Source organism: Aptenodytes patagonicus, chromosome 1 (assembly GCF_965638725.1).
Source record: "Aptenodytes patagonicus chromosome 1, bAptPat1.pri.cur, whole genome shotgun sequence".
Lineage (NCBI taxonomy): Eukaryota > Metazoa > Chordata > Aves > Sphenisciformes > Spheniscidae > Aptenodytes > Aptenodytes patagonicus.
The window spans coordinates 83822015-83848491 of record NC_134949.1 but is presented as its reverse complement, the minus strand read 5'-3'; the positions used below and the strand labels follow the sequence as shown (position 1 = coordinate 83848491).

General features: G+C 40.8%; 1 protein-coding gene and 1 long non-coding RNA gene across 2 annotated transcripts in view; one reads left to right on the top strand and one right to left on the bottom strand.

Annotated features, from left to right (window-relative positions):
* Nucleotides 1–2517: 2517 nt before the first annotated feature.
* NTF3 (neurotrophin 3) overlaps nt 2518–26477 on the top strand; it is a 52829-nt gene continuing 28869 nt past the window's right edge. Inside the window, exon 1 of the mRNA XM_076328787.1 lies at nt 2518–2637. Within this exon, the coding sequence (XP_076184902.1) occupies nt 2620–2637 (18 nt within the window). The 5' untranslated portion in view covers nt 2518–2619. The remainder of the gene's footprint in view (nt 2638–26477) is intronic.
* Nucleotides 16206–26477, bottom strand: part of LOC143155811 (uncharacterized) — a 53271-nt gene continuing 42999 nt past the window's right edge. Inside the window, exon 3 of the long non-coding RNA XR_012994475.1 lies at nt 16206–16249. This is a non-coding gene — a long non-coding RNA (uncharacterized LOC143155811). The remainder of the gene's footprint in view (nt 16250–26477) is intronic.

Here is a 26477-nt window from a genome sequence, read left to right as displayed (position 1 = left end):
AATCAGATCAATGTCTAGTAATTCCAGAATTTAAAGATTACTTTCTACAGCACGCTTTGAGCAATATTTCAAATCTTCAAGACAGAACAGAGACTTGTTCAAAGTTACAATTTTTTTTTTGCCATGTCAGAACCTCAGATCCAAGGACTACATGTAAAATAAGGTGACCATTTGGGAGCTTTATTGTTTCTCATAAAAAATTCAGAAACATGTTTAAAGTGTAAAAAAAATCCACTTGTGCTAAGGGTTAGCATTAAAAAAAAAACCACATACCCAAAATAACAGATGAAGATGTAAAAATATCTAGAAAAAAACAGCTTCAGAACAACAGAAATGTTTTTAGAGGAAAGGTTGGAAAACTGCAAGGACCAAACGTGTCTCCTTTTTCTATAGGTGCGAAAACACCCTGACTACAATGCTTTTTACAGCGCACACATATTTGGCAAGATTAAGGTGTCACATCTCAAATTACAAGGCGTCTGATTGCCCACAGACCCAGACACAAGTACAGGGCAAAACCCCTCAACTTGTGCAAACTGCCTGGCTCTGATAGGTGTGCCTCCCATCAGAGAGAGGTAGGCAGCCCCTCTGCCTAGGACATTTACTTGTAGCCTACTTATTTTCCTTCTTTTTTTGCTGGGCTAGCTGCAAACGTGAGGTTCCCGGGCTAGGGCTGCCTTCAGTTGCTTAACCCTTTGCCTACCTCTGGGGGAGCATTCGCCAGCCACAGGAGAATTTTCTGTTCCTAGCACTGTTTGTCTACTTCAGGACATTAAAAGCTGAGTCATATTTTAGGCATTTCTCAGGTCTGACTACAGTGCTGGGGCTGGGGTGGACAGGATTTAGTTCTGATTCCCTCCTTTTGGCTGAAAGAGCTCTAAAAAGGATGGAAACTGCATTCAGCCAAATGGGGAAGACAAAAAGGCTCTAGAGTTATTCAAGGTTTGAGTGTTTTTTTGATTGGTAAAGCAGCAAGTTTTAGCAGAAAATTCTTAGGAGGCAACAGTGGAAGATGACTCTTTCCTTCTGCATCTGGGCAGTTAGAGGGAATAAGCGACTCAGGCAGAATTTATGAGACAGATACAATTTGTAGAGTTCAGAGTTCCCTAAATAGGATTATTTTATGGTTGAAAAAAGTCAGATAAAGGACAACCACAACAAACACCACCAACCGTGTTTCAATCCACAGTGGAAAATATTTCAATAAAACTGTGACAACTATCTAGGTAGATTAAAATGTCTTAAAGAAGATTGTACAATGCTTTGACAGCGTGAGACGGCTAATCATCCTTGCACAGGGACGGGAAAGAGGAAAAATTCCTTGATTAAATAACAAAAGAAAAAACTTCATGAGCTAGTAAAGGAAGTATTCTTTAAGGAAACAATCTGGTGACTCTTAAGATTTGAAGTGTTGTATCATATCTTATATGACCACGTTCTTACGGTTATGACTTGCTCAATTATGCTTGAATCAAATAGAAAAGAAAGATGACTTAAGCATGTAAATTTAGAGGGAGACTTAGAGGCATGCAGCTAAATTTATCAGCCATCTCTGTGAGCAATCACTCTAAATAAAAAGTTTGGAAACCAGTCACTGCTGGTTGCTGATGAACTTTCCATGTTTTTGGCACTCTCCATCCTTTACTTAATGGACTAATCTGCAAATCAAAACAGAATCTGGACACAAATATCTGGACACAAATCCATCCTAAGGTCTGTTCTTAACAGTGGATATTTCTCCCAACACTTATTTTTGTGTCATGGGAGGTGACTTGGTTGACAGAAATGCTGTCCAAAGAAATAAATTTCTGTAAGATTTGGAAGTAATAAAAAATATAAAATAAAAAAGAGGAGCCAGAGGGAGAGAGCAGAGGCTTGTGGCATTCTAGTTCTGTCTCTCTATTTCACCTGTTTTACATGTCCTATAATGACTTCTGAATATGGGTAAGAATAACAACACATGCTGGCAGTTTGACCAAAGGGTGTGCGTGTGCATGTGTGTGAGTGTGCGTGTGGGAGACAGAGAGTATGGGGGAAAGGGTGGGGGGCGAGTAGATGGACCATTAGAGTGCAAACACAGAGACATTCCTGCAATAAAATACTTGTCTTCTGAGAATCGCAGTCCGGAAGAGATAGTTATGATTTAACAAAAGAATTCTCTAAAATGTTCCCTGGTGCTAATACTGTTCTTAATAATATGAAAAGATTTTGCCAGGAAGAGGAATAAAACAGTCAATTGGATTAAAAAAAAAAATAGGCACATGACGGTTTTTTTAGAGCACACAGGGGAAAAAATGACCTTTATGACGGTTTTGTCATTTTCAAAAAAAATGCCTCATTCTCTGAAATTCCCCAACCAGGCAAGTTTATTATAAATGGTAGGTAGGGAAAGCAGAGTGTGGCAATAAAGGGGTTAATCTGCAGAGCACAGAGCCATCTGGCTGAGCTGGTTTGTTATAATCGAGCAGATTATGTTCACGGGACTCAGAGTTTAAGGCTCCTCTCCCATAGAGCAACTCTGCACAACCCAAGCAGACCAACTTTGGGACTTTGAATGAACATATTTACATCCACCTTTCTCTTCATGTCGACTTTTCTGGAAACATTCACACGGATGCCATGGTTACTCCTACCACGGTAAGAGAAATTTGACGTTTTCTAATAGGGTCCTAAGAGGGCGGGGAGGAGAGGGGGGGGAGAGGGGTCCTTTAAAGAAGTATAATGGGGAGGAGGGGGGGTCTTGTAAGCAGTAGATCTGTCCCAAATGTTGTTGCCTTTCCCATTGTGCCTCCTCCTTCCCCCACCCCTACTTGCCCTATAGCTTGCTTCAGTCCTGAGGTTCCTCTCTCCTCCTGCTCTGCATGCTGTTGTTCAGGTCCCTGGCAAGAAAACAGCAGAGGAGAAATATGAGGTGCTAAAGGAATCTGATTTAAGAGGCAAAAGTAAAGGATACTCTTGGTTTTATTTTAAGAAGGAAACCAGCAACTTCAGATATAACAAAAGGGGTTGCAAATCTTGAGCGTGGATTGCAAGAACCAGCCTCAGCATACGTAGCATGCTTGCCCTCAGGGAAAGTTAGAGCCCATGACAAGTAAAGTCAAAATTCCCAATTTCTAGACCTCGCCTATCTCAGGTAACTAACTTCACTGGAGCTTTCTTTTTTTGTGTGTGCCAGACACTGGAAACCCTATTCGTGACCTTTGAATCAAGCCCCATTCTCCTCAAACCCAAACACTAAATTCTCTGGGAGGAACTGGAGATCAAAGGATTCCTTACACATCTGTGTCTAGGTGAAAAAGATACACTCACTTTGTGCTAGGATGGCAGGAAAACTATTCTTACGCTGCAATTTCCAGCGTTTGGTAAGTGCCTTCTAGGAATGCGGCACACAACTAATCAACACAGACGCACATATAGAGAGCAAAATAGAAAGCTGTTTCCCGTCTAAACAGCTGAAATGCAGCTTAAAGCGTCAGTTACTGGCGAGTCCTTATGGAGACACCAAACTGCTATTAGCCAAGAGGGGAAAAAGTCCTTGAATGGTTTAGATAGTTTTCTGATCAGTTCTTAATCCTTCATTAAAATAAACGGGAAAGCTCTGTGTTGGTCCTATCTCTTGAACTATAAATATGCAGTATCTGGAGAGATGGATATTTTGGATTGAATAGGGCTGCTATGCGCACATTCTCTGGTTCCTATATTGCAAAACCAGTTATTTAGAGATGAGTGTGTGTGTGTGAGGGGGGTTGCTTCCCCCCCCTTTTTAAATAGACAGGGATGTGTGCTATATGGTCCAGTCAATTGTTATGAGCTACAACCTTTCAGAAAGCACTCTTTGCTCTTAGGCTCATGTGATTTGTTGCATGAGGAGTGCAAATGGTATGTAAAGTTTGCCTTTACATTATGCCTTCAGGAAAATACCCAGGCAAATAGGAGAGACATTCTTAGGCACAGAAATACCTGATCTGTGCAAGCCTGTAAGTGGAGGAGTGGTGCAAGAAACACCTATAAATAAGATGTAAGAAAAAGGAAAACTTAATAATAAAAAAAAGAAAACCTCATTTTGTGGCAAGGCAGACAAAAGCAGTAGAGAATGGAAGAGAGTTCGGCATGGTTCCAGCTGCTTGTAGTAAAAAGACTGATCTTAGATACACATGTCAGTACCAGGAGCTCTGTGTGTGAGCTTGGCGGTGGGAGGAAAACTAGACGTGATTGCAGGTGATGGACCCAAAATATGGGGAGAAGAGGATGTACCAGCAGAGCCAGGAGGGAAGCACTTTGTGTAGAAGGGTGCTATATGTTGAGGTATGCAATACATGTAGGTTTAGGATTATTATTTTTTTTTCCCCAGGGAACGAAGAACTAAATGGTACATAGAAAGATAGAATGAGTTTGGAGGGAAAATGTTATATACCAAAAATAAACTGCTATGTATTAAGTGTTCTGTGTTGGGGTAATAAGAGCAGGTAAGCCATACAAGGGTTGTCAGCTTAAAAGGGGAACTGCTGCAGGTCAACTGGAAAAAAAGGGTCTTTGTGGGTGGAAAAAAGTTTAGGAGCTCAGAAGGAGAAGTAACACTTGAGAGGGATGGGAAGAGGTGCAGACTGGAGGCTGGGTGAGGATATGAAAGGGACATACAAGGATGCTAGGGTCCTTGTATCCCCTTGTATTCCCCCTGCAAGGGGAAGGTAGGGTATGGAGTGGGAGTGGAGGAGAAAGGTGAAAGCACAGAGCACAAAGGATGTTTGGAGGAGGAAGAAAAATGTGAACTATTGTCTATTTGGAGAAAGGTATGGAAAATAATCAGCTACATGATGCTTGTGGGGGGCGTCTAAAGGAGACACCTCTGATTCTGTCAAGAAATAGATATGAGGATGTATTTGCAAGGAAGGTGTTAGAGTATGAAAGAGAAAGCTTTCATGGTGATGGAAACACATGCCGAGGAGAGGAATGCAGAGGAAAAAATGAGCTGTATGGAGACAGGGTGTGGTGATGGGAAAAGGGTATAGGGACCCATAATGGTATGTGAGGGGGTAGTTGCTTAGAGAAATTTCAGAGGAGGTTGGAAGCCTGCTGGAGTAGTGCTATAGACATGTGCTGCCTGGTTGCAAGAGAGAGACAGACTGGGGAAAAAGCCATGTGAAGGTGCTGTGAGGAAATGCAAGATAATGGAAATCATGGGGACAGGGTGAACTGTGACAGGACTATAAAGATGTGGCAGGTCTTGAGAAACATGAGAATGGGGGAAAATGAAGAATGTAGGAGGCATGAGGATGAAATTAAAAGCTGGGTTTTCTGTAAAGATGCCTGGGAAAAAGGTGGCTTAAAGGAGGTATAGGGAAAGAGATCACAGGGTGGGAGGAAATTTGGTTTTGTATCGCTTTGTAGGCAAACAGAGAAAGTAGTGCAAAGGTGCAGGAGTGGCTTGGCCAGCAGAATCAGAGGATGCCTCCTTACTGGGCAGTTGGGGTAACATAGGGGAAGAACAGGCAATATGTTACAGCGGAAGCAGTTGAGAAAAATAATGAAAAGTAAGGAATAATGGGAGGGGTGGGGAGGAGGAGAACACATACTCACATGTGTGTGAGCAATTTTCTGTTGAGAGAGACATAACAAATGTGCTTATATCTCTGTGGTAGGTACTGGCTAACTGAAGCAGCAAGAGGGAATGGAACAAATGTGCTAGCAGAGAAATGACTAAAGATATAAAGGGGTGGGAGGAGAAGGAATGGGAGGGATAACTACCTGCAGGGCTGTATAAGCCACATGGCTGTACTAAGGTCAAAAGTAAAGTGTGAAGTGTGTGGGGAGGTGAGTGGAGTTAGGAGCTGTAGGGCATGATGTGGAAGTGAATGGGAATGACAGTTCATGTTACGATGGGTGAAAAGCTTAGCGTAGGTTGACATATGATGGTGTGTTAGCAAGGAAAGTACCTGCCAGTTTGTGCCTGGTTGCAAGGGCTGTGGAAGGGAAGGTGAAAGGAGTGAAAAGTTGTGTCTCATAAGGGAGATTTGTGCACACAGCATGCTCAAAGTAAATGAGGGAATTACAGGTAAGGATTACAGACCTGGGCATGGGGCCTGGGAGAAAGAAGACAACTTATGGGGGAGGGAAGAGTGATGAGGAGTGGGAAAAAGTTTATGAAGACTTACGCCATCTGTAGTTATCTGCCTCTTAGTTTAAGGAAGTCTGTCTAAGTGTGCAAGGGGCCGTACATGCATGCATAGGAGGATGAGAGCAGGTTGGGAGTTAAGTGCAAGGGGAGAGCAAGTAGGAGGCACAGGTAAATGCATACAGTCAGTGATGATATGTGCACGGATATATGAGATGTTGGGTTTGTGTGCAGGTCAGGGACAGATGTGTTCAGTGAGTGTTGTGCTTACATGACTGGCAGAGTTGTAGAGGGAGGCATGTGATGAGAACGACGCAGCCAGTCTGCAGGAAGAAGCTGAAATCAGTGAGAAGCATGTAAGAGTACTGAGTTGCTGTAAGGGACGTATGTCTGTGTGGAAGTTACAAACACGCACCCAGGAATCTGTGCTGATGTGTAAGATGACTATCGGAGGCTGACTGGAGAATCACGTGTCCACTGCATTTGTGGCACAATGCTCCGTGTTGAAATAAGTTATGTAAGACACACAACAGAAGTGAGTTTTGCGAGTGCTAAGAAGGAATGTTTGCATTGAGAAGGAGGGTAGGGAAAGATGACTAACTGAGAAAATGGTTTGGTGTGTGGGTAGCAATAGGACTGAACGTATGCTAGATGTGCTTGCCTTCTGCATGGCATGCACAGCAGGCAGACTCTCCTTTAGAGATTTTGCAGGCTTTTTCTAAAGAACTAGTGAATAATCTTGAGAAAATCCCAGGATGTCTAACTAAAATATTTATGCCAGCTTCATTTGGAGGCATATCAATGCACCTTATTTTCATGCCTTAAAACTTTAATATGCTACTGCTGGCACAAAATGGTGGAGAGATTTCTCTAGGACCAGTTAACAGGGCTACTAGGTAGTTAACAGGGCTGTTGGATGAACAGCCATTGGGTTGAAGTACACATAGGGAGTACAGATGTCAGTCAAAGAAAACAAGAAAGTACTAGCTTTCTCTATGGCTTGAAGCAGTACTGGAGTAATGTGCAGCTGGTTGAAGCTTGAAAACATAGGATACATCTTGGGTGTGAGAGAGAAACACTAAGAATGACTTTCCCTTCAAAACAATCACATATATTGACAACGTCTGTTCTTCTAATCTGTTCTACAAACATCTTCAAATTGTCCGGCTTGCCTAGGGCTTCAGTGTCTTCTTAAGCACTGTCCTATACTGGGTAGGAAAGTGGTCATTTCCATCCATAGCTGATCAGAAGATTGTGAGTAATCCTGCAACACTTGCACTGGGAGAAGACAGTCTGATCACACCAAACCGCTAGGCTTGAAGGCTGAAGCCTCTGGGCCCAGACCTTATGTAGCACCAGTCACATGAAAGTTCATGGATCCCTTTCCGGTTTATTCCAGGGATCAATTCCTGCCAAAAAAATAGGTAGCCTGTAAAACACTTAGCTAACAGGCAGTTAGTGCTTGTGCATCCGTGGGCTGTGTTGGGAACCCGTTGTCCTACTTTATGCACTGGTTTCCCACTGCAGAGTCCAGTTCAAGCTCTCTAGCTGGATAATTTTTCCTGGCGGTGCTTGGAGCTGGTTGTAGTCAGCGGAAAGCCCCTTTCTCCTCTGGTGGCGGTGAGCTTCCCACCACGGCAGGTTGTGGGCAGTGGGGGCAGTGAAGCGGTTGTCCATGAGGGGGAGACGCATGACTGCAGCCAGCGGTCCCAGCCACTGGGATTCAGCTGGGCTGAAAACACAGACTGCAGCCTGCTCAGCCCACTGCCACCATCGTGGCCCAGGGTAATGCCCTGGCCTCTGACCGCTCCACTTCCTCCCCGCCTAATCGCTGAGAAAATAAAAAGCAAACGGTGACATCAACCTGCCAGCTGGCCGGGAAAAGAGAAAGGGATTGATGGGTACAATTAGTGCTGGATTGTTGCAGGAAGGGGATCAAAGCATGAGCAACCGAGCTGTGTTCGAGTGCGAAGAACATGGGGTATCTATGCCCGCCTGGACTCCTTTGTAGCTATGACACAGCCAGAGAAATGTGTTTGCAAGGGCTGGAACATCTGGGCATCCCTGCAGATGTTTGCTGGTGCAGGGCCATGTGTGTGTCTCCTTGTGGTGACTAGGAGCGGACAGTGGAAAGAAGCAGCATGTGGGCAGGGATGACAGGCAGCTGTTTCTGTGTGGGAGACAGCCATCCCTGTTCGTACATCTGTCGGTGGGGGATGTGGGGATAAGTCACTTTCTGAGGGGACAGATGGGATGTGCGTGTGAAGAGAGAAGTGGTAAGGGTGGATATGGAGTAGTTTCAAGGTTGTGACATGAGTGCTAGAGGGAATATACAGAGCTATGTTCCTGATTGTATCATGAGCCTTAAGTCCATAGGGGAAGGGGACTCCTCCGTGGAAAGCCTCGAGGAAGATTATACTTCCCGAGGAATTAAAAGAAAAACATACCAAGCATCCAGTTCAGTTAAGACTCTCCTTCTGTCCTTCACATAGTACAAGCATCTTGCTGCGTGAGCAAGCTAAGCCAGGTGGCCCTTTCCTTTGGGCAGCAAGCATTTGGAAAGATCAGAACAAGACCATATACTCCCCCCTCTCTTATCTTTCTCTCCCTCTCTCTCCTCTTCACCTCTTCACACACACACAGAAGGGTCTTTCCCAATTTGGCTTCTAAGTTTGTGTTTGAAATTTCCGCACATTGCGGAAATGCGCAATGAAGATATGTGTGAATGAGGACACTGGTGTGTTGGGGAAGGCTGTGTGTCTGTACGTGTTGAAACAAAGTTCATTGGTAACCATCTGGAGCTCAAAGAAGTAACCTGTTGGTTGCATTTCAATGCACATGGCAAGGATAGCAGGTAATTCCACGTTTCCATTAGGCAGTGCCGGGAAACTGGTGTGCGTGACTCATTGCCACTCTGCCTGTACTTTAGAGTCATCGCCCGCCTCGCCATGTAAATACGCAGATTCCATAGGACAAGCTCCGTTTGTGTTATCTGTTACAAACCTGTACCAGAGGTGATGAAAACATTCTTGGAGGATTGCATTCTACAGGGTAAGATTTGCAGCACTCCTCCAACATTTTCTGTGCTTCAGCTGCACGTGTTGCCCACAATGGAACCACAGCAATAAATGTGTTTCTTCTCAGTTGCTCTTTCACACCTTTCAGCAATAAATTCCTTTATTTTGGGCTTGTCCCTGCTATAGATTTTACATCTTTTATCTTACATTAGCTGAGTTAGCATGTGAGAAACTGTTAATCTAGTTAACTCAGAAATATATATTTCTAGGCTATGCCCAACAAAAATTCACCCACATTTGCCAGAAGTCTAAATTGATATCATCAGAGGTAACTGGCAATTGACTGGGGAGTTACAGAAGGACGAAGTACATTGTACTCTACGTGAATGTTTAAAGGCTCGTCTACACTCAGAAGTGAATTCAGGTTGTGAGTGTGAAATTTAAGCCCAACAGCTGCTTCTGAATAACTCTGTTGTTAGACAAGTTCTGAGATAGCATCCTCTCCTGTGGCTTCTGCCTCAGCCAGGAGGTGAACAAGCACACTCTCAAGACGAAAGCAGCTTTTGTCCTCTTGAGAGATGGGATTTGGACAGTATTCGGTTTCTGCTCCAAACCAAGATCAGCTGTTATGGCTTTTAGCTGTCAAAAACAGACCTCATAAATTCTATGGAGACATTTAACCAGTTTTCCCAGTATGTTGTATTTGAGGTAAACATATAGTACCACTAGATGCTGAGATCTGTGATGAGCTTGGTTTCAGAAATACTAATGATAATGATAAAATCAATGCCGTAGGGGAATAAAATAGAGAATGTATTATCAACTGAGTCAAAAAAATGCTCCTTAGATGCAAAAGCTACAGCAGAAATATCTAAGAAATGCTTTGGAAGAATGTGGAAACGTCTGTGTGTGTCCTCTCTCTACCATTTCCCACACTTTCCTACCCACTACTAGCACGTAAGTGGTATGCACAAAACCAAACTGCAAGGTAGCAGCAAAAATAAAGTCCAGTGACACCATTTTAGCAAAAGAGAAACTTTACCCTGCTCTGGATTAGGTACCAAAAACATGGTCATTAAGAGGGACATGCCATTTCATGTGCTGGGGGTCTTTCCTGGATTTGTACATTCAAAAGTTAGAAAATATTTATTCAGTTCATTGTTTTCAGCTCCTGTGATAAGTACAAAACTATTTCCTCCAATCATTTCTCAAACAATTTGCACAGTCTTATTTTACATAACTGACTTGTTAAATGGATAGTGCAGACAACTCCATAGGATAGGTTTTCTTTGCTGTTTATTGATATTTGCATGTTCTCTCACTTAGATCCCCCAACATCTTGAGCAACTTTCCTTCCTTTTTGCTGTTTATTAAATATACTTCTCAAATACTTGACACGAGCTGTTGTTCTTTGTTTAATCCCAATCTACTTACAGAATGCATATGAATTTTTTTTTCTTTCAGCCTTTTCTTCTTTACTTTTTTTAATCATGCTTTTTTCAGTTTTCTGACTTCCCTCAATTTCGTCCACATCTTTGTGGCACTAGAACGTCCAGGAGTAAAGCTGACATTCCAAAAGCAGGAAGACCTCTTTCATCTCTTTGTCTGATACCACCTTGTATTTGCATGTGCCTTCTGTAATTATACTGACTTGCACTCTCTAGTTCTCTCTTCTCTTTCTCTCTTCTGCTATAAAAGAACGTCTGTGTAATAAATCCAGCACTAATTTATTGTTTAAATTATGGCTAGCTAATTTTCAATATTATGCCTTTCCAACTTCCTCTCTGACATTTAATATAGGTGCTTTGAATTGATTTTCCCTAGACTTATTATCTTGGGCTTTTCCACTCTGAGCCTCTTATTTTCTGCTCATTTTTCTAACCACTGTCTGTCCTTCTATATAACAATTTTTTTTCTATCCTTTCCATCCATTTGCAGCCCATTCCTTCTCTATTGTTTTATTTTTCTGCAGCTGTACCCCTTAATGCTTTCAGACTGCTCAATGATACAACTGAAAAGAGCGGTAGGTCGCCAGACACTACCCCAGCCTTGATAGTCATCATTTACCAGCATCCTGTTTTATGGCTTATATCCAGTTTTCAGACCAGGTTTGTTTTGCAGAGTGTGTAGGAGACACGTATAAGCTGAATGTACATATGTGTGGGGATAATGCATGCATGCATGTGTGTGAATGGAAGAGGAGGAGTCAATATGTGACTGCTCTGCGAGAACACTGCATCCTATTTCTTTGTCCTCCTTTTTCTGGCCTTCCTAACACTGTCCTTTTCCTAGCACTCTCCTTCCTCTTCATGTCCTTACACGTCCCCTTTAGGCCATGTAAGACTGCCATATAATCGCTCTTTGTTGCATTGACCAACTCATTGTCCCTCTTGGAATTTTTCTACAAACTTCTGCCTGCTTTCCTGTCAGGGAGTCAGGCATCTTGTCATCACACCAGCATGCTGAGTAACTCTTTCTCCACCTCAGTTCTGCCATTCACACAAGCAGTATCTGTTCACGGGACCGGCTCCCTCACAATGGTCCCACCTCATCCTTCCTGACCACCATGGACCCCACCCACTTGCCCTCTACTTTCAGTTCTCTCTTAAGCACCAATTTCTTTTGTAACACAAGGAAAACAGCTGACTTAGACTGGAAGAAGAGAGATCCCTCATGACTTTGGACAAAATATATCTCTTTTTGAAAAAAATATAAGGAAAAGAAATTTTCATGTGATGAGGAATGCATGTTATTATGTTCACAGGGACTACCTAGCAGCTTCTTCAGATATATACGAAGTTGAAAGCAGCTGTAGTTAAAAATTCCTTGGCATTAGTACCAATAAGAGCTATCAAATTTTTGAACCTGACGGCCCTAAGGCCCAGAAAGCAGGATTTTTACAGAGTTGACACTTCTTTCAGAAGTGAATGGAAGTTTTAGCATCAATAGTAGTAGAAGCAGTTAATCCAATACTATGAGGATCTGAAAGTCCTACAAATTAGAACTCTTTTAAATATTCTCAGCCTTGTAAATAAGAATATAAATACTTCTACTTTACAAGTCTGTGTGTTAAAGAAGAGTCACCCTTTCTGCTCAGGTGTGTGGTGAGTACCACCATCTGCGAAAAACATCCTTCAGTTCTTCTGTGCGGCACCTACACATAAAGCAGCCCACATGAAGCAGGTTTTGCATGCCAGTGCTTGACGCCATATCCTGGCCCTGCTTTATTTATTAGTATAGGTCTGACCTGAAACTCAGCCCTGGAGATACTGTGTACTGGTGGTATAGGGTGGCTGGTATAGTCTGGCTGCTTCTGTTAGCAAGCATGATTTGCAACAGATAATTTTACGTAGTGAAACTCTTTCTGAGAGTTGGCAAATATCTCACTGTATCAGAACACCTTTAAGAAGTATTGCCTTAGTATGTCATTCTTCCTGGATGGGCTCTATATGTACTTAGAAAAAAGGTTGAATCAATTTATTAATACAAATCTACTCATGAAGCAATCTGGACAGAGACTTTATTTTTCTGCTGAGAGGTTGTATTTTCTGTATTCGAACTGCCTTTACAAGATTGAAACACTCAAGAACAGTGTTTAGCTTTTGTGTTGAAAGAGTAGCAATTACAGACTCTGAGAAAAGCAAAACAATCTAAATACTACTACAGGATGAGCTTGGGTGGTTTTTTTTGTTTTTAACAAAACAAAAACAAACAAAAACTTCATGGAGTTAAATCTTGCCCTGGGAAGCTAAAGCTGCTTTTCACATCTGTTAGGATAGGGAGTGGTCTCCCTTGCAAGAGTTTGCATTTTGGGGAAACAGATATGTTTTTAAAGTCCAGTGAAATATTCTGATTTTTCTAATTATTTTTTTTTGTCTTTCCTTTACTAGGAAATCTTCCTCTTCATTTTGCTTTTTTCTCATAGTTTGTTCTCATTTACCTCATTCCTCTGAAAATAAAGCTGGTGACTTTTCAGTGTTTGCTGTCCTTTGAACCACCATTAAGCAAATCTGATTGGTTTAGTTGTTCTTTGGTGAGTTAATTTGTTTACCTTAATCGTTCTCTCTGTCTCTGGTTCAGATTGTGCCTTTACTGACTCAGCCTCTGATGACAGGATTGACACCAGCACCTCCACTGAACTCAATCCATTTCTTTCTGATTTACACAGAATCGGGAGTCCCCAGCTGAGCAAATGTGGAAATCCACCTGACTGCAGGCCAAATTCTGACCTCAGTTGCACCCAAGCAATCCCAGTAAAATTAGTGAGACTGTAACCAAACTTTAAATTTTAGTCTTGGTGTTTGTTATTTTAAAACCATGGATGCACATCCAAAGCATTTTAGTATGTTGAATCATAGAAATCAGAGAGGGGAAGAGAATATGCCTATATTAGATGACTGGTATACTTGATTGGAAAAATTGTAGCAAATCCATTTCTTTGCTGCAATTTGCCAGTTCCTCAGAAACAACCCATTCCCCTCTTTGTTCTACTAAATCTCAACTAAGCCACCCTGGACACCAAAGTTTAAAAACCTGGCAGGCTTCCCCCTTGCTCAAAACCCTGTCTCCTTTTTGACCCATCTGCTGGCTGCTAGAGACACCAGACATCCACAGACCAGGAAACTGGTACTTGCAGCTACAAGGACAAAGCCAGTGAAGCCTGTTGACCTGGAGCAACCCAGGGCATGATACTGTCCCCTCACAGGGGACTCTGAAAGCTGCTCGGCTTAGGAGGTCAAGTGGTATTCCTCAGAACTGGAGAATTAAAACCAACAAAATCCATCTCCTAGTACAGTCTAATACCTCCTAATAAGGTCTGTGGTCCTAAGATCCCAGCCAGCCAGATAGCATATTCTTCAAAGCTCTGTCATGTCTAATTTTAAATTCATCAAGTGACTGGGCTTCCATCACTCCACTTAAAATCTTCATAACATCCCCCATCAAACTTGAGTGCCACTCGTTACTACAATATTGAGTGCTTTTCCATGTAAAAGTTGTTAGCAACAACACAGTCCTGGGTGGCAGTAGGATGGCTGGCAAGAGATGTTTTTAGAGTACAGGTTTGTTTTCAATTTTAGTTTTTCATTAGTTAACTTCTAGTGGTCATTTTTATTATGACATTCTTTGAGGAAGAAGTGAAAATAACAGAAATATTTTAATATTTTGACAAATAATCTGTTCTTGGAGAATGGCTTTTTTTCAAGAGAAAGGCTTAGCAGCATCTCCCAAAGATAACTGAGGTATGTCTATAGCCTGGCGGTAACCTGGTGTCGTGGTTTAACCTCAGTTGGCAACTGAGCACCACACAGCTGCTCGCTCACTCTCCCGCCCTGGTGGGATGGGGGAGAGAATTGAAAGAGTAAAAGTGAGAAAACTTGTGGGTTGAGATAAAAGCAGTTTAATAATTGAAATAAAATAAAATAATAATAATAATAATAATAATAGTAATAATAAGAAGAAGAATATACAAAGCAAGTGATGCACAGTGCAATTGCTCACCACCCACCGACCAATGCCCAGCCAGTCCCCGAGCAGCAGCCCCCCCGGCCAGCTTTCCCCCAGTTTATATGCTGAGCATGACGTCACATGGCATGGAATATCCCTTTGGCCAGTTTGGGTCAGCTGTCCTGGCTGTGCCCCCTCCCAGCCCCCCATGCACCTTCAGCCTTCTCAGTCGGTAGAGCATGGGAAGCTGAAAAGTCCTCGGCTAGTGCAAGCACTACTTAGCAACAACTAAAACATTGGTGTGTTATCAACATTATTCTCATCCTAAATCCAAAACACAGCACTGTACCAGCTACTAGGAAGAAAATTAACTCTATCCCAACCAAAACCAGGACACCTGGATAGAGATCCAGAAAGTAACTTTATACAAATTGGCATGCCTACACAATATAGCACCTTGCTCAAGGAAAGTCTCCTGATCCTCCAATCAATTAGCAAAACTGCACCAGGATAACTAACCTTACTTCTGCTTGGATGGCATTGCAAAGCTCTCCAGAAGCAAATTGCCCAAAGACTCTCTGTAGATTGGTGTTAAGACATCCTCATGTGTAAAGAAGCTCAGGTGGAGCGGAAAAGACAGCACTTTATGAGCCAGCACCCTGCAGTGCCTGCAGCACAAGCACAGGCTGTGCCATGCAGAAGACAGCCACTTCCTCTGCCATGTCCCTGCAAACATGCTGAGGCTCCTCTCAGGTATCCAGATTGTTTGGTGGGGCACGTGAACTAAGCTACAGCCTTTTTCCAGTTCCCTCAGGACAACATGCTCTTTTAGGATGACTGGAGTCAGAAATCTTCTTGGTCCTCTGAGGGAACTGTGCCAAATCATTGGCAAGAAAAAGGTACGGACATCTTGCTATTTAAGATGTTCAAATGTGTGCACACATGTGTACCACAGCCTTCCTTCAGCCAGGTCCATAAATTTGATTATTTTAATTTTTATTCATAAATATCCCTAGAGACTTGTTTATTCTAATTGCTTTCTGAATTTGCTCCAGATTAACTGATATTTTTTAGTAACACATGGAAACTCATAGACTACAAAGTAGCATCGAAAATGACTTCCTGGTTACCTGGCAGATTTCCATTGATGGATTTCACTTTGTTTTTTTCTGTCTTTTCCCGTCCATCAGCTTCTATCATCCTCCTGCTGAATTTTCTTGAATAGTCAGTTGCTAGCTCTGGAGATAACTAGCTTAACAGAGGCCTAATTCTGACCCCACTTACATGGAAGAAGCCTGATGGATGCCCAGGGAATAAGTTAATCTTGAGGCAGTGAAAATTTAGACCAGAGTCAAGACCTGAGAACTCAACAGAGAAACTACTGCAAATAACCAGGGAAATGAGAGTGGTTGTTTCTGCACAAAAAGTTTTTGTAATGTAGAAACAGTTTTCCAGATCTGAACTAGCAAAATTTCATCTGAAATTCTGCTCTGACCTGTCTACTGCTAGATGGCATCAAATGTTATCTAATCACAAGTCTGATATCACTCTTGTTTGCTTGCTTGCTTGCTTGTTTTGTTTACTCTTTTTGCAAGTATGTGCTGATGTGATGACTCCAGGTCTTTCAATTTTTCCATCCATGAATTTCATCCAGATGAATTATCTCAGGCAAAACCTGAAAAATAAAAGCAGGCATTTTACCTTTGATCTGAGGCAAACAATCGTAGGTGCCATCACCAGCCTTCCACAGGAACGTGGTCCAGAATAAAGGACTTGAAAAGAATCTCAAAGATCCTTCTAAAAGCCATGAAATGTTTTAGCAATTTCATTTTTTCCTTCCTTTTTCTTAGTGAAAAGGAGCAGATGGGAACAGAAGTAAACTCTGCCATCTGGAAAGACTGAAAGATTAGTATGAAAAGGGCCAGGTGTCAAGTTTGTTCAGCACCAGCCCATCTTTGCCAATTATCAACATCAAAACCTAGTCTCAACAAGGGCTAAATTACACTAAAGATGAATGATTTTGGAAAGCCATTTTTTGAGTATCTTTTTGTTATCTAGTTGTTCAACTATCTTGAAAACTACAGAGTTATGCACAGAAACACAAAAGAAATTCATTTGAAGTTTTATCTCTTGTATCACAGGAAATTCAGTGCCTTGGTCTTTCCTACACTACATTTAACACTGCAGTCTGGATTCCAGTTAAAGTCCATTAACTGTGTCATAATCTTTTAATATTATGCTAATTAGAATTTATTTATGGGTAATTTGGACCTTGTTCTTATAACAATTTGAAATGGAAATATAGCACCTGTAAATCTTATTTGAGTGGGAAATCAGAAGACTAAAATCCATCATAGGTCTGTTCAGTTGCTCAATGGTGTCTGATTCACTGACTTTTCTGCTTTAGATATTGGAAATTACATGTGTATATGTAATACATATATATATGTATTATACATATATACATGTACATGTACACACATATATATGTGCATATATATATGTGCACTGACTGTACATAGAACAAGACTGAAGATGTCCTGTTCCTTATCTGAGTAGATTTTCTATTTTTTTTTTTACATTATAATGATGAGAATTCACAATGCCTTTGGTTTTAATCTTATGATTATATAAGCAGGTATTCTTGCTTTAAACTTTCCATTGAAGGACATTTGAGCAAATAATATACCTTCTCCGTACTAATGAGACTGGTAATACAGACCCCCAAAAATACATTTTCCCCCAGAATACACAAATAAACAACCTGTGTCAACCTTGGACCATGGATCTAAGTTCTGGGAAATCACCATCATTGGTGGTGTGAATTCCATTTTTAAAAGCTTTTTTTGTCTGTGTTTCAATCTTCCTACACTCCTTTGAGGTAAACATATTGCATCTCTGTCTCACATCTTCCACTTGTGTGTACAGTATCTCTTAACTTAAATTTAGGGACAACCTTGGAATAAAACACTGTCACATAGCACCATAACATTCCTTGAAGCTTTCCCATCATTTCAAGTTTCACTTAAACTTGGGCACAAAAGCAGAATGTGTAAGTCAGAGTTTTAATTTGGATTCAAGGTAATGTTCCAGCTAATATATATAAAAAGCTATTCGGCAGTTCCAACCAATACTTCTTTTCTTCAACCATGCAGAATTCATACACACTGAGTTTCTTGGTAAATATCCTCAGCCCGGTTTTGCCATCTTTTGCAGAACAGTTTTGCTTCTAAGTTGCAAAACAAATCTTTCCAAAAGCTGGAGCTGCATAAGCTGGTACTTTTTTCCATGCATAATGCAATCATTTATGCTTCTTTTACAAGTTGGCTCTGATTGTCTTTTGTCAATTTTTGCTTGTAGTCCTCAATTTTCTCCTGTGTCTGCATGGTTCTATGGGTTTGTGGTTTGGTAACCCAGTCAGCTGTGGCCTTCCCTTGCTTTCCCTCCAAAACATGCAATTTGTTTTGTTTCTGCTGTGCAGCCTAGCAGTTTTTCATAGCTTTCTTTTTTTTTTCCCTAAATGTACATCAGGAGTTTGTAATTTTTTTTTTCTTTACTCAGTTTGACGCCTTTGTGCCCCATCACTATCTAAGCAGATAGGGTCCATGTACTCCCCTGAAATTGCTTGTGTGATTGAAAAAGTCTCAAATATGTTGTGTAAAAAAGTTTTGTCCCCATTGTTTTTTCTTTATGTGATGCTGATACCTTTCAAAATTTCTTTACCACAGTCTGGTAACTGCCTTGCTCCTCCTCTCTTAATGCCATGGTATGAAGCAAATCTAGGACCTCTGACCAAGCCTCCAAGACATAAAAGACATAATTATTGTTGCTCACATTCTTTTTTAATAGCATTCCTTATCTTTGTGAGAAGACAAATACTTGTTTGAATCTCTTCTGTTCGACTTCAGGAAAGGTTAAGCTCTTTGAGGACCTTTGGCATTTCTTTTCTCACTCATCATCTTCTTTCTGCTCTTGATACTCTACATATACTCTTCTTTTTTCTCCTGCTACAATGCACTGTGCCTTGATGATGGTTAGACAGAACTCAGACAGAAAAAGGAATTAAGGGAAAAGGCATCTCCTCATCCCTCTCTCAGAAAGACAGACATTGAAACTAGCTTTTAATGGTTAAAATCAGTATTTTTTAAATGGTTTAGAGGCACTGAAAAAGAATGGCTGCATCAGGCTTCCAAACTACATCTCCAGTAGCGTACCATATAAGCCTACAGTCATGATTCACCACAACAGTTCGATCTGAGGTACTTTAATAAACCAGTTCTTGGAAATGTTATCTGTCAGGGGGCACAGCCCAGAAGGAAGAGTCATGTCTTTGAATAAAATTGCTACAATATAATGTTGTACACAGAGAATTGTGTAATTTTTTATTGAGTTTGGGGAAACAAAATGTGTTGAGTTTGTTAAGAAAATATAAAGGAAATATCTCATTTGATGCAAATCACATGGAGTAAAAAGTTTACTGTTAGCATTTAAGATTTAATGGTGAAAATGAGAAAAATATTGCCTAATCATAAATATCTGATGGAGAACATAAATTGTACAGAAAGAATATTTACATGAGCACAATGAGAAATTTTCAGCTAGTTCTATTTCTAGTATTGCTGATCGCATCTGGCTAACGAGCATTAACCCTTAGTGCATAGTTTTCAGTCTGTATTAATCCACAATTTGATTTGAGAGAAACAGGCAAAACCACACCACATCATTGCCATGCAACGTGGTTGTATCACTGCAAATAGATTCTCTGCTGTGTTTGGTTCTAGTTGTGGAGGAAAGTCAATGAGCTTCTCAACATCAGAATCAAACTTATCTCCTATGAATGTCACCTATGCTAGTTTCTTTGGTTACGGGGGACAGAAAATAGAGGGGATGGAAAATTCCCCCCTCTTGTTGCTCTTGCATTGAAGAGTGCTGTAGATGATACTGGCATCAGCCATATCACCACTGTGTACTCTCACCATATTTAGAAAACGTGGAGACAATCTGGTAGTGAAAACATCAATGACTGGTCTAAATTAATGTTTCCCTCATTGTTGGCACTGCTAGAATCACTTCCCCTCTCCTCTACGTTAGGGCTCTTTTGTGGTTTTCAAAAAAATCAGCTTCTTTCTGAGAGATTTAACTGTCTCTGCAATCACTGATGCCATTTCAGTATAAAGTGAAAGAACAAAGCCAAAGCAAATGTCTGCCAATTTCGACCCTTAAAAGTTGCTTTCAGCTAAAATCGAAACAGTTAACAGTAAGGTTATTTTAATTTTTTTTTTTTTTTTTTTTTTGAGGGAAATGCTGTTGAACTTTGTCATGAGATTAATGGTTCATATCAACAGCACACCGGTGCGACATCACAATTTGTATCAGAAATGCTAAAAGTACAGTTCTAAGAATGAATTTTAAAAATGCTTCTTTCACAATTCCTCTCCAACTGAATGGGTATTGCCAATTACGATTCTTTCTTTAACTCATTTATAACTTCCTTTATTTCTTGGCAGAACCAAATTTTAAAGAGTACCTCCTGCATTTATGAGGGTGATTGTAATCATGTTTTTTTAGCAGATGCAGTTCCTACTGGTACTCCCATCTTTCTTTTCTTCTCAGCCATTTCCACATTTCATTTATGTCCCTAACTTCATATTTAATCTAAGAATGCAAGCAGGTGAAAGATTTTATGCATGCAGATACCTCCTCATCTAGAAGGGAAAGAGGTTTGCTAGGTTTCAAACTCCGTGTCCCACTACAACATATATTAAAGTGGAATTTGAAATTAAGGAAGCAAGCTGCAAAATTTAGACTATGTCTCACTGATAAAAACAAGGAAACACCCTTTGCAAAATGATTCTAACCAATTACAGGGAAAGACACCTCTCAGGAACACAGGCTTGATACTTTCAGCTGTCCTGAATTAAATTATATTTAAATCTGTATTCTGAATGCATGACCTTGATGTTATTCAACAGCTTTCAAAACAGAAGACATGTAGAACTTCATCGGATGATGATTTAACTGTTTTGTTTACTTGCCTTCCCATTTCATGAAAAGTTTTAAGTAACTCTGACCCTTGCTATGTTTCCTCCTAGATGTCATCATTCATACAAATTTAGTATAATGGTTATGTCTTCACTACAGGATTAAAATAATTCATCCACAATCCAAATTGTGTCAACTTTTCTTCAAACTCGTTCTTGGCAATATCTAATTCCCATGGAGTCAAAGTTCTTGTTCATGAAAGAAAAAAAAAAAATTAAAAAAATGTTTCATTGTAAAGCCTGAAGTGTGAATTTAAAGCAAGCTATGAATTTACCAGCATGCCCATGTGTGCATAATCTGCTTCTGGTATATGAGTGTCTGGTTTTGAGTTTAAGATAAATTATTTTCCAAGTAACAAAGACTAAACCAAAACTAGTTGTTTGTTGGCAGTGACATGAATGAAGCCTGGTTTCTTATGAACTTGTGTCCTGTGCCTGTATTCCTTTCCTGAGCTTCACTCCCTTTCATTCTGCAGTACCTCAGCTTCCTCCTACTCTCCTGCTCTCACCTCCCTGTCCTGTAAGCACCTACACAGTGTTTTATCTCTTTTCCATGTTCTCTGACTACTAGCTTGGCAGGAGTCAGCATGTGCTTTAGCTACTTGAGAGTGCTGCCTATGCTAATACACAGCCTAAAAGCTACTGACCTTGCAACACCTTGCTCTTTATGAATGAGACACTCACTAGCCTGAGTGTCTTCTTCCACCAATTATCACGAAACTTGTAGGAACTTAATATTTTTGAGAATTTTGCACCTCTATAGATTTGGTTAAGATAAACTTGCAAATTTAGAAATTACTGGGAGGGGATTAGCAGGCAATGTGATCATGCAAAATTTTCCTTAGTAAAACAGTCTAAAAAGACACAGTGGGAGTGCACAGGGGGAGTTGCAGGGTAAAACACTACCTATATTGCTAAAGAATACTTCTGTTCCACTAAATACTTTTATGTTTATTCTGTGATCAAACATAATTTTTTACAATTATTTAGGAGCAACTGGGGGTCAGTCCAGACTGTCTCTGAGTTGGAAAATTCTGAGGAAGCAGCAATCTCTTAATTCTTTTTTGTTTTCTGATGTTTACTTGTCCCAAAATAATTCAAAGATGGCTTTACCCTCTAGTTCACAAACAGGGTCAATCTGTTCTGCTGTTTCATTTTTTTTTAATTGTACGCCACAGTACTGGAAGCACTTGATCACAGCCTAGACTAAGAGCTTCAGTGCTGATAGCCCAGCTCATACAGTTGTCTCATTTAGTGCCTCTGTAAACCCAGTGAATTCAAAGATTGATAGTGGTGCTGGGTATTGCCCTGGGTCCTGGCACTGGGAAAAAAATGTACTTGTCTGACCACCTGATCAATACATCTGTTTCAGAGGGATCAGCAGTCCCTGAGAGTTCATAATCATGCTATTGGAGAAAACTGGGACCAAAGCTTTCAGACTCTTTCTCCCCACAACAAGTAGGAACTTGCACTAGCACACAGCTTTAAGTTAGTAAATTCCTTTTATCACATGATTGTAGAAGGGTGTGCATCTGAAAAATGCAACCCTTCTCACTGGGCATGGGCATGCATTTTTTCCCAATTCTATGCATCCCAAAGAAGAAGGTACTACTTGAGAGGCAGCACATTGTATCATATTATAGTGTGAGATCTTGTCATAGGACTTTATCTGTCAAACAAATGCCAGCTAAGTATCCCATATAACTGTGTGAGAGTTTTCAAGTCATGGGCTGAAGATACCAGTTGACAGACAGTGTTTGCCACAGAAGCAGCCCTGGATTCTTTACAAAGAATTGGATCAGCTTGTTCATGTGTTTTTAAATCCCTAAGTTCTACTAGTATCAACTCACTGGGATCCGTATTTTCACGTTGAACTCTTGCATTACAAATATTTTGGGGTGGGAATTTGTCAGGCAGTAGTCTGCCAATGTCATACCCACACAAATGCATTCACATCTGAACCAGTTTGAATGAATGTTTTAAGGAAGATTTCATGAGCTGTTATTAGTAATGCATTGCTAGGACCTAGATACTGCATGTTTTAATACTCTTCCTTTGGGTCTTATTAGTAACACATTGCTAAAACCTAGCACAGCCTTCTATCATTCATACACTCATTCACTCATTCATTCATTCATTCTTGCTTCTCTTATTTGGGTTAGGTTAATTTTTTTCTTTATACTTTTCCATTAATTTGTTATATACTCAGCATTTGGGGTATAAGCTGATCCACTCAGATGAACAGAAAATTTTTGAGTGATTTCAGTTAGAACAGACTTCATCTTTCATGTATCAGTTGCAAAGCTCTCCTTGGCTTCCATCTCTAAAGATCCACAAATATAATAGTTGTGGACTCATTGATATGACCCTTCTTGCTTTTTAGATACAAAAATGCCATTTATATTGACCTGTGGAGTTTCAGGTTATAGGCGATGCATCTACTTAAAAAAAAAAAAAAAAAATTAGAAGTACAGTCTGAGAGAATAGAAACATTTTTTCTTGAACAGAAAAAAATTGCTTATCAAAATTGTTTTGTCGGTGTTCAGTACCCCTTTTTGTTTTGCTTTCCATAATAATTCCTTCAAGTTCATTCACTTTTAAAGGAATTTTGGACTTTGAGCCCAGAGTGGTTATTGCAAATTTGTAAAAATTAGTATCTGCAAGGGGACTTCTTGAAAGTGGAGTGTCCATTGGAGAGGATGTGACAAACCCATTCCATACGTGAGTGATGCATCTAGCAGCACAGCCTGACATTTAAGCAGCCAAAGCAAGGGATAGGGTGAGCAGGGCCATCACTTCAGAAAGGCACCAAAAGGGATGTATGCTAGAGCTGTTGCCCTTCTCAAAAAGGAGGGCCTGCAGATCTCTGGGGATGCAGGAATCTCTGCTGGCAGCAGCTGGAAGGAGCCCAAAGAAGAAGGAAGGGAGGGCGAAGGGTTGCCAAAACAGGCTCCAAAGTGTCTTGCTGTGACTCTGACCAAGTGCTTGCAACAAACTCTCCAGGAATGAGTTCCAGCTCAAAAAAAGCAGTCACTTAGTGGAGGTTATTTGGCATGCCTGCCTGAATAACAAATTCACTGGGGCGGGGGCAGGGGTGTCGTAATCCACTTAAAACCAGTTCTCAAAGGCTGAAGCTCACCCCTTACAAAGAGCCAGCAATGGGCACTTCCACCACATTGGTCGCACTTACAGTCTATTATTCTGAGAACTTAGCCTGAGCCCAGCCTCCTTACTAGTCTTCTAACAGTGAGTTTCAGACAGAAGGAAGAAGGGAAATTCATTGAATATATTGCTTTTTCAGACATATTCATTCAGTTCTCCACACCTTAATGTTCTGCATTGATCCAGTGATATCTGGGCCACGTGTGGTGGTGTCAGCAGTATCCAAATTTGTGCAAATACCCATGAAATGTGGCTTATTATGCATAGTTTGGCAGTTTGACGTAGGTAGTCTGCCAAAATGAGACAAGAGCCTTATCAGAAGGAGACAGGAAATTCTCAAGCAAATTTGGGAGTTGACTTTTGAGTTAGGAGTGTTGACAGGCACAGATCCCTCTGTCTGGCAATTATCAATTCTCCCCCTTATAGCTGCAGAACAAATTGAAGCGTCTTCAGATTTTGGCTGGGCAGGAGGTGTGTTCAAGACTTTGTTCTCCAGAGCCATTCTTTTTCTGCAGTTCTGGTTCTGACTTTGGTCCAAAAGTGCAAGGGTCATATTCCCATGCTCCAGAAATCTCAGAGCAGCATCTGTTGCTTGTGAAAGATTTCCATCCAACATGGTAGAAATTTCAAAACATATGACAAGATTGCGACATTGGCAAATCAGAATATAAATTCAACTCTAGACTATATTTCATCCAGATCCAAAACACTGCCTAGGAAGTATTAGAGGTGCTGCTGCAGGTCAGTAAGCTGTTTTCCCTCTCAGGTATCTGTGGGGTTTTTTTGTCTTTTTCTCATCTGTGCATCACTTGGCTCTGCCAGATAACTAAGTAGTTGTGATCAACTTTAGTCATGACGATACTCAAGTCTTTGTGTTAGTATCTTGTATGATTGCTTCAGCACCAGACAATACATTCAGACTCTAGTAGGAGTATGATTGGACACAAGGTGAATGACAGTTTTTCTTGAAGTGGAAAACTCACTCAATTTTCCGCTAAATTATTCTGTCCCTATCAGCAGTTTGTTATTTCCACAGACTTGGCTCATAAATATTGGATGTCTGCCTAGCTGGGAAATTGCATTTCCATTTTCAACACCTGCTATGTGCTAGACTTCTATGAGAGGGCTAGCTAGTTTTCTGCAAGGATGGGATACTTACAGTTAGAACTGCCACCCGTGACTATTGTTAAAAAGTGGTTAATGCTCATCCCAGTTTTACCTTTCCTGCAAGATTACTTCAGTTTGCTATTAATTTTGAAGTATGTTTGGGATTCTTACTTGACTTTTGTTGTTCTTATGATGTAACCACGTAACCATATCTCATGTGGACATAAAAGATTCTACGTCCTTCCTTATAAACCCAGGCTATGATTTTGTTGGCCAATATCTCTCTCCACACCCAGCCTTTCACAGTGTGTTTGTTAGTGGCTGTTTAGCAAGATGCAAGTATTTGCATTTCATGGCGCTGTATCTATAGAGGCTGCAGAGAATTCAGCAGATCTACTGAGGTGTTACGTAAACAGAGGACATTTTTGATAATTGTAATTATACACGGTTGCACACAATTATTCATGGAAGCTCTGAAACCATCATTATATATTTTGTTTACCAGATCTCAATAACTATTTTAGTAAGACAGACAGATTCAGAGCTAAATTTATTCTCTGTCAGGCTGGCAAACCTGGATTTTTGCCCATACACAGCATGGGTACAAAATCAGTACGATATCTTGGGCTTTTCTTACACAATAATGCATAAATATGTAAATGCTGAACTATTTCCCCCCAGCCTTGCCAGAGCACACTGAATTACAGTGTCCCCTTAGTGCTATACACCATGGACATATCCTTCCCTGCCTCCTACTTACCTTTATCCTAAGGCTGAGACCTGCAAGGGCAACACAGGGGCATTCCTGCACAGTCTCAGTAGCCTCACCTCGATAAACAGATGCACACAGGCATGTATTATATCATTAACATGGCAGATCAGTGCATACCTTGTAGCCTAATGCAGCCTAAGATGCTGTTTTCATTTCCTATAGTTTAGGAAATCCAGCAAACTTAAACTGGTTGTTTTGGTTGTTAGGTTGTTTTAGGATCTGTTATCTTTTGCTTCCCAGTGAGTTTACAAAGGCAATGAATTCAGAAATAGCCATTTATGCATAACTTGAAATAACGTATCACAGCATCTCTGTGCAAGTTGTGTCATCTATTAACCATAAATTTGCAAACACATTCTCATACATGAGACACACTTCTCTCTCCTCTTGCAGCAGCCCTAGGGTTCTCAAAAAGAAAAAGATCCAGTCAAGAAAATCACACAGACTCATAAATGGACATGGAGAGGTCACCATTCTCTTGCTGACAGACTCTTCCCTGTAAATAAATATCTGTTTATCTGTCTAGAGACACAGAGTTAAAACGACTGATGAGCACAGTGGCAGGAGATTCCTGTACTTTATGGATTTGTTGCTACAGCTTTCAAGTATGGGTTTAGCTTACAGCTGGCGGTAGAATAAAGATGAAAATGCAATTTCCTGCCTCTCAGACTGAGTGAAATACACCTGGGAATGAACAGGACTAGGGAACACAATTGTCTGGAGTCCTTGAAATGGAGGCTGGGTGGCATTTAAGTTCTGCTGTGGCACTTTCCATAGGAGCACATTTATCCACTGTGTTCATTCCTCCGGACTATGCTAAA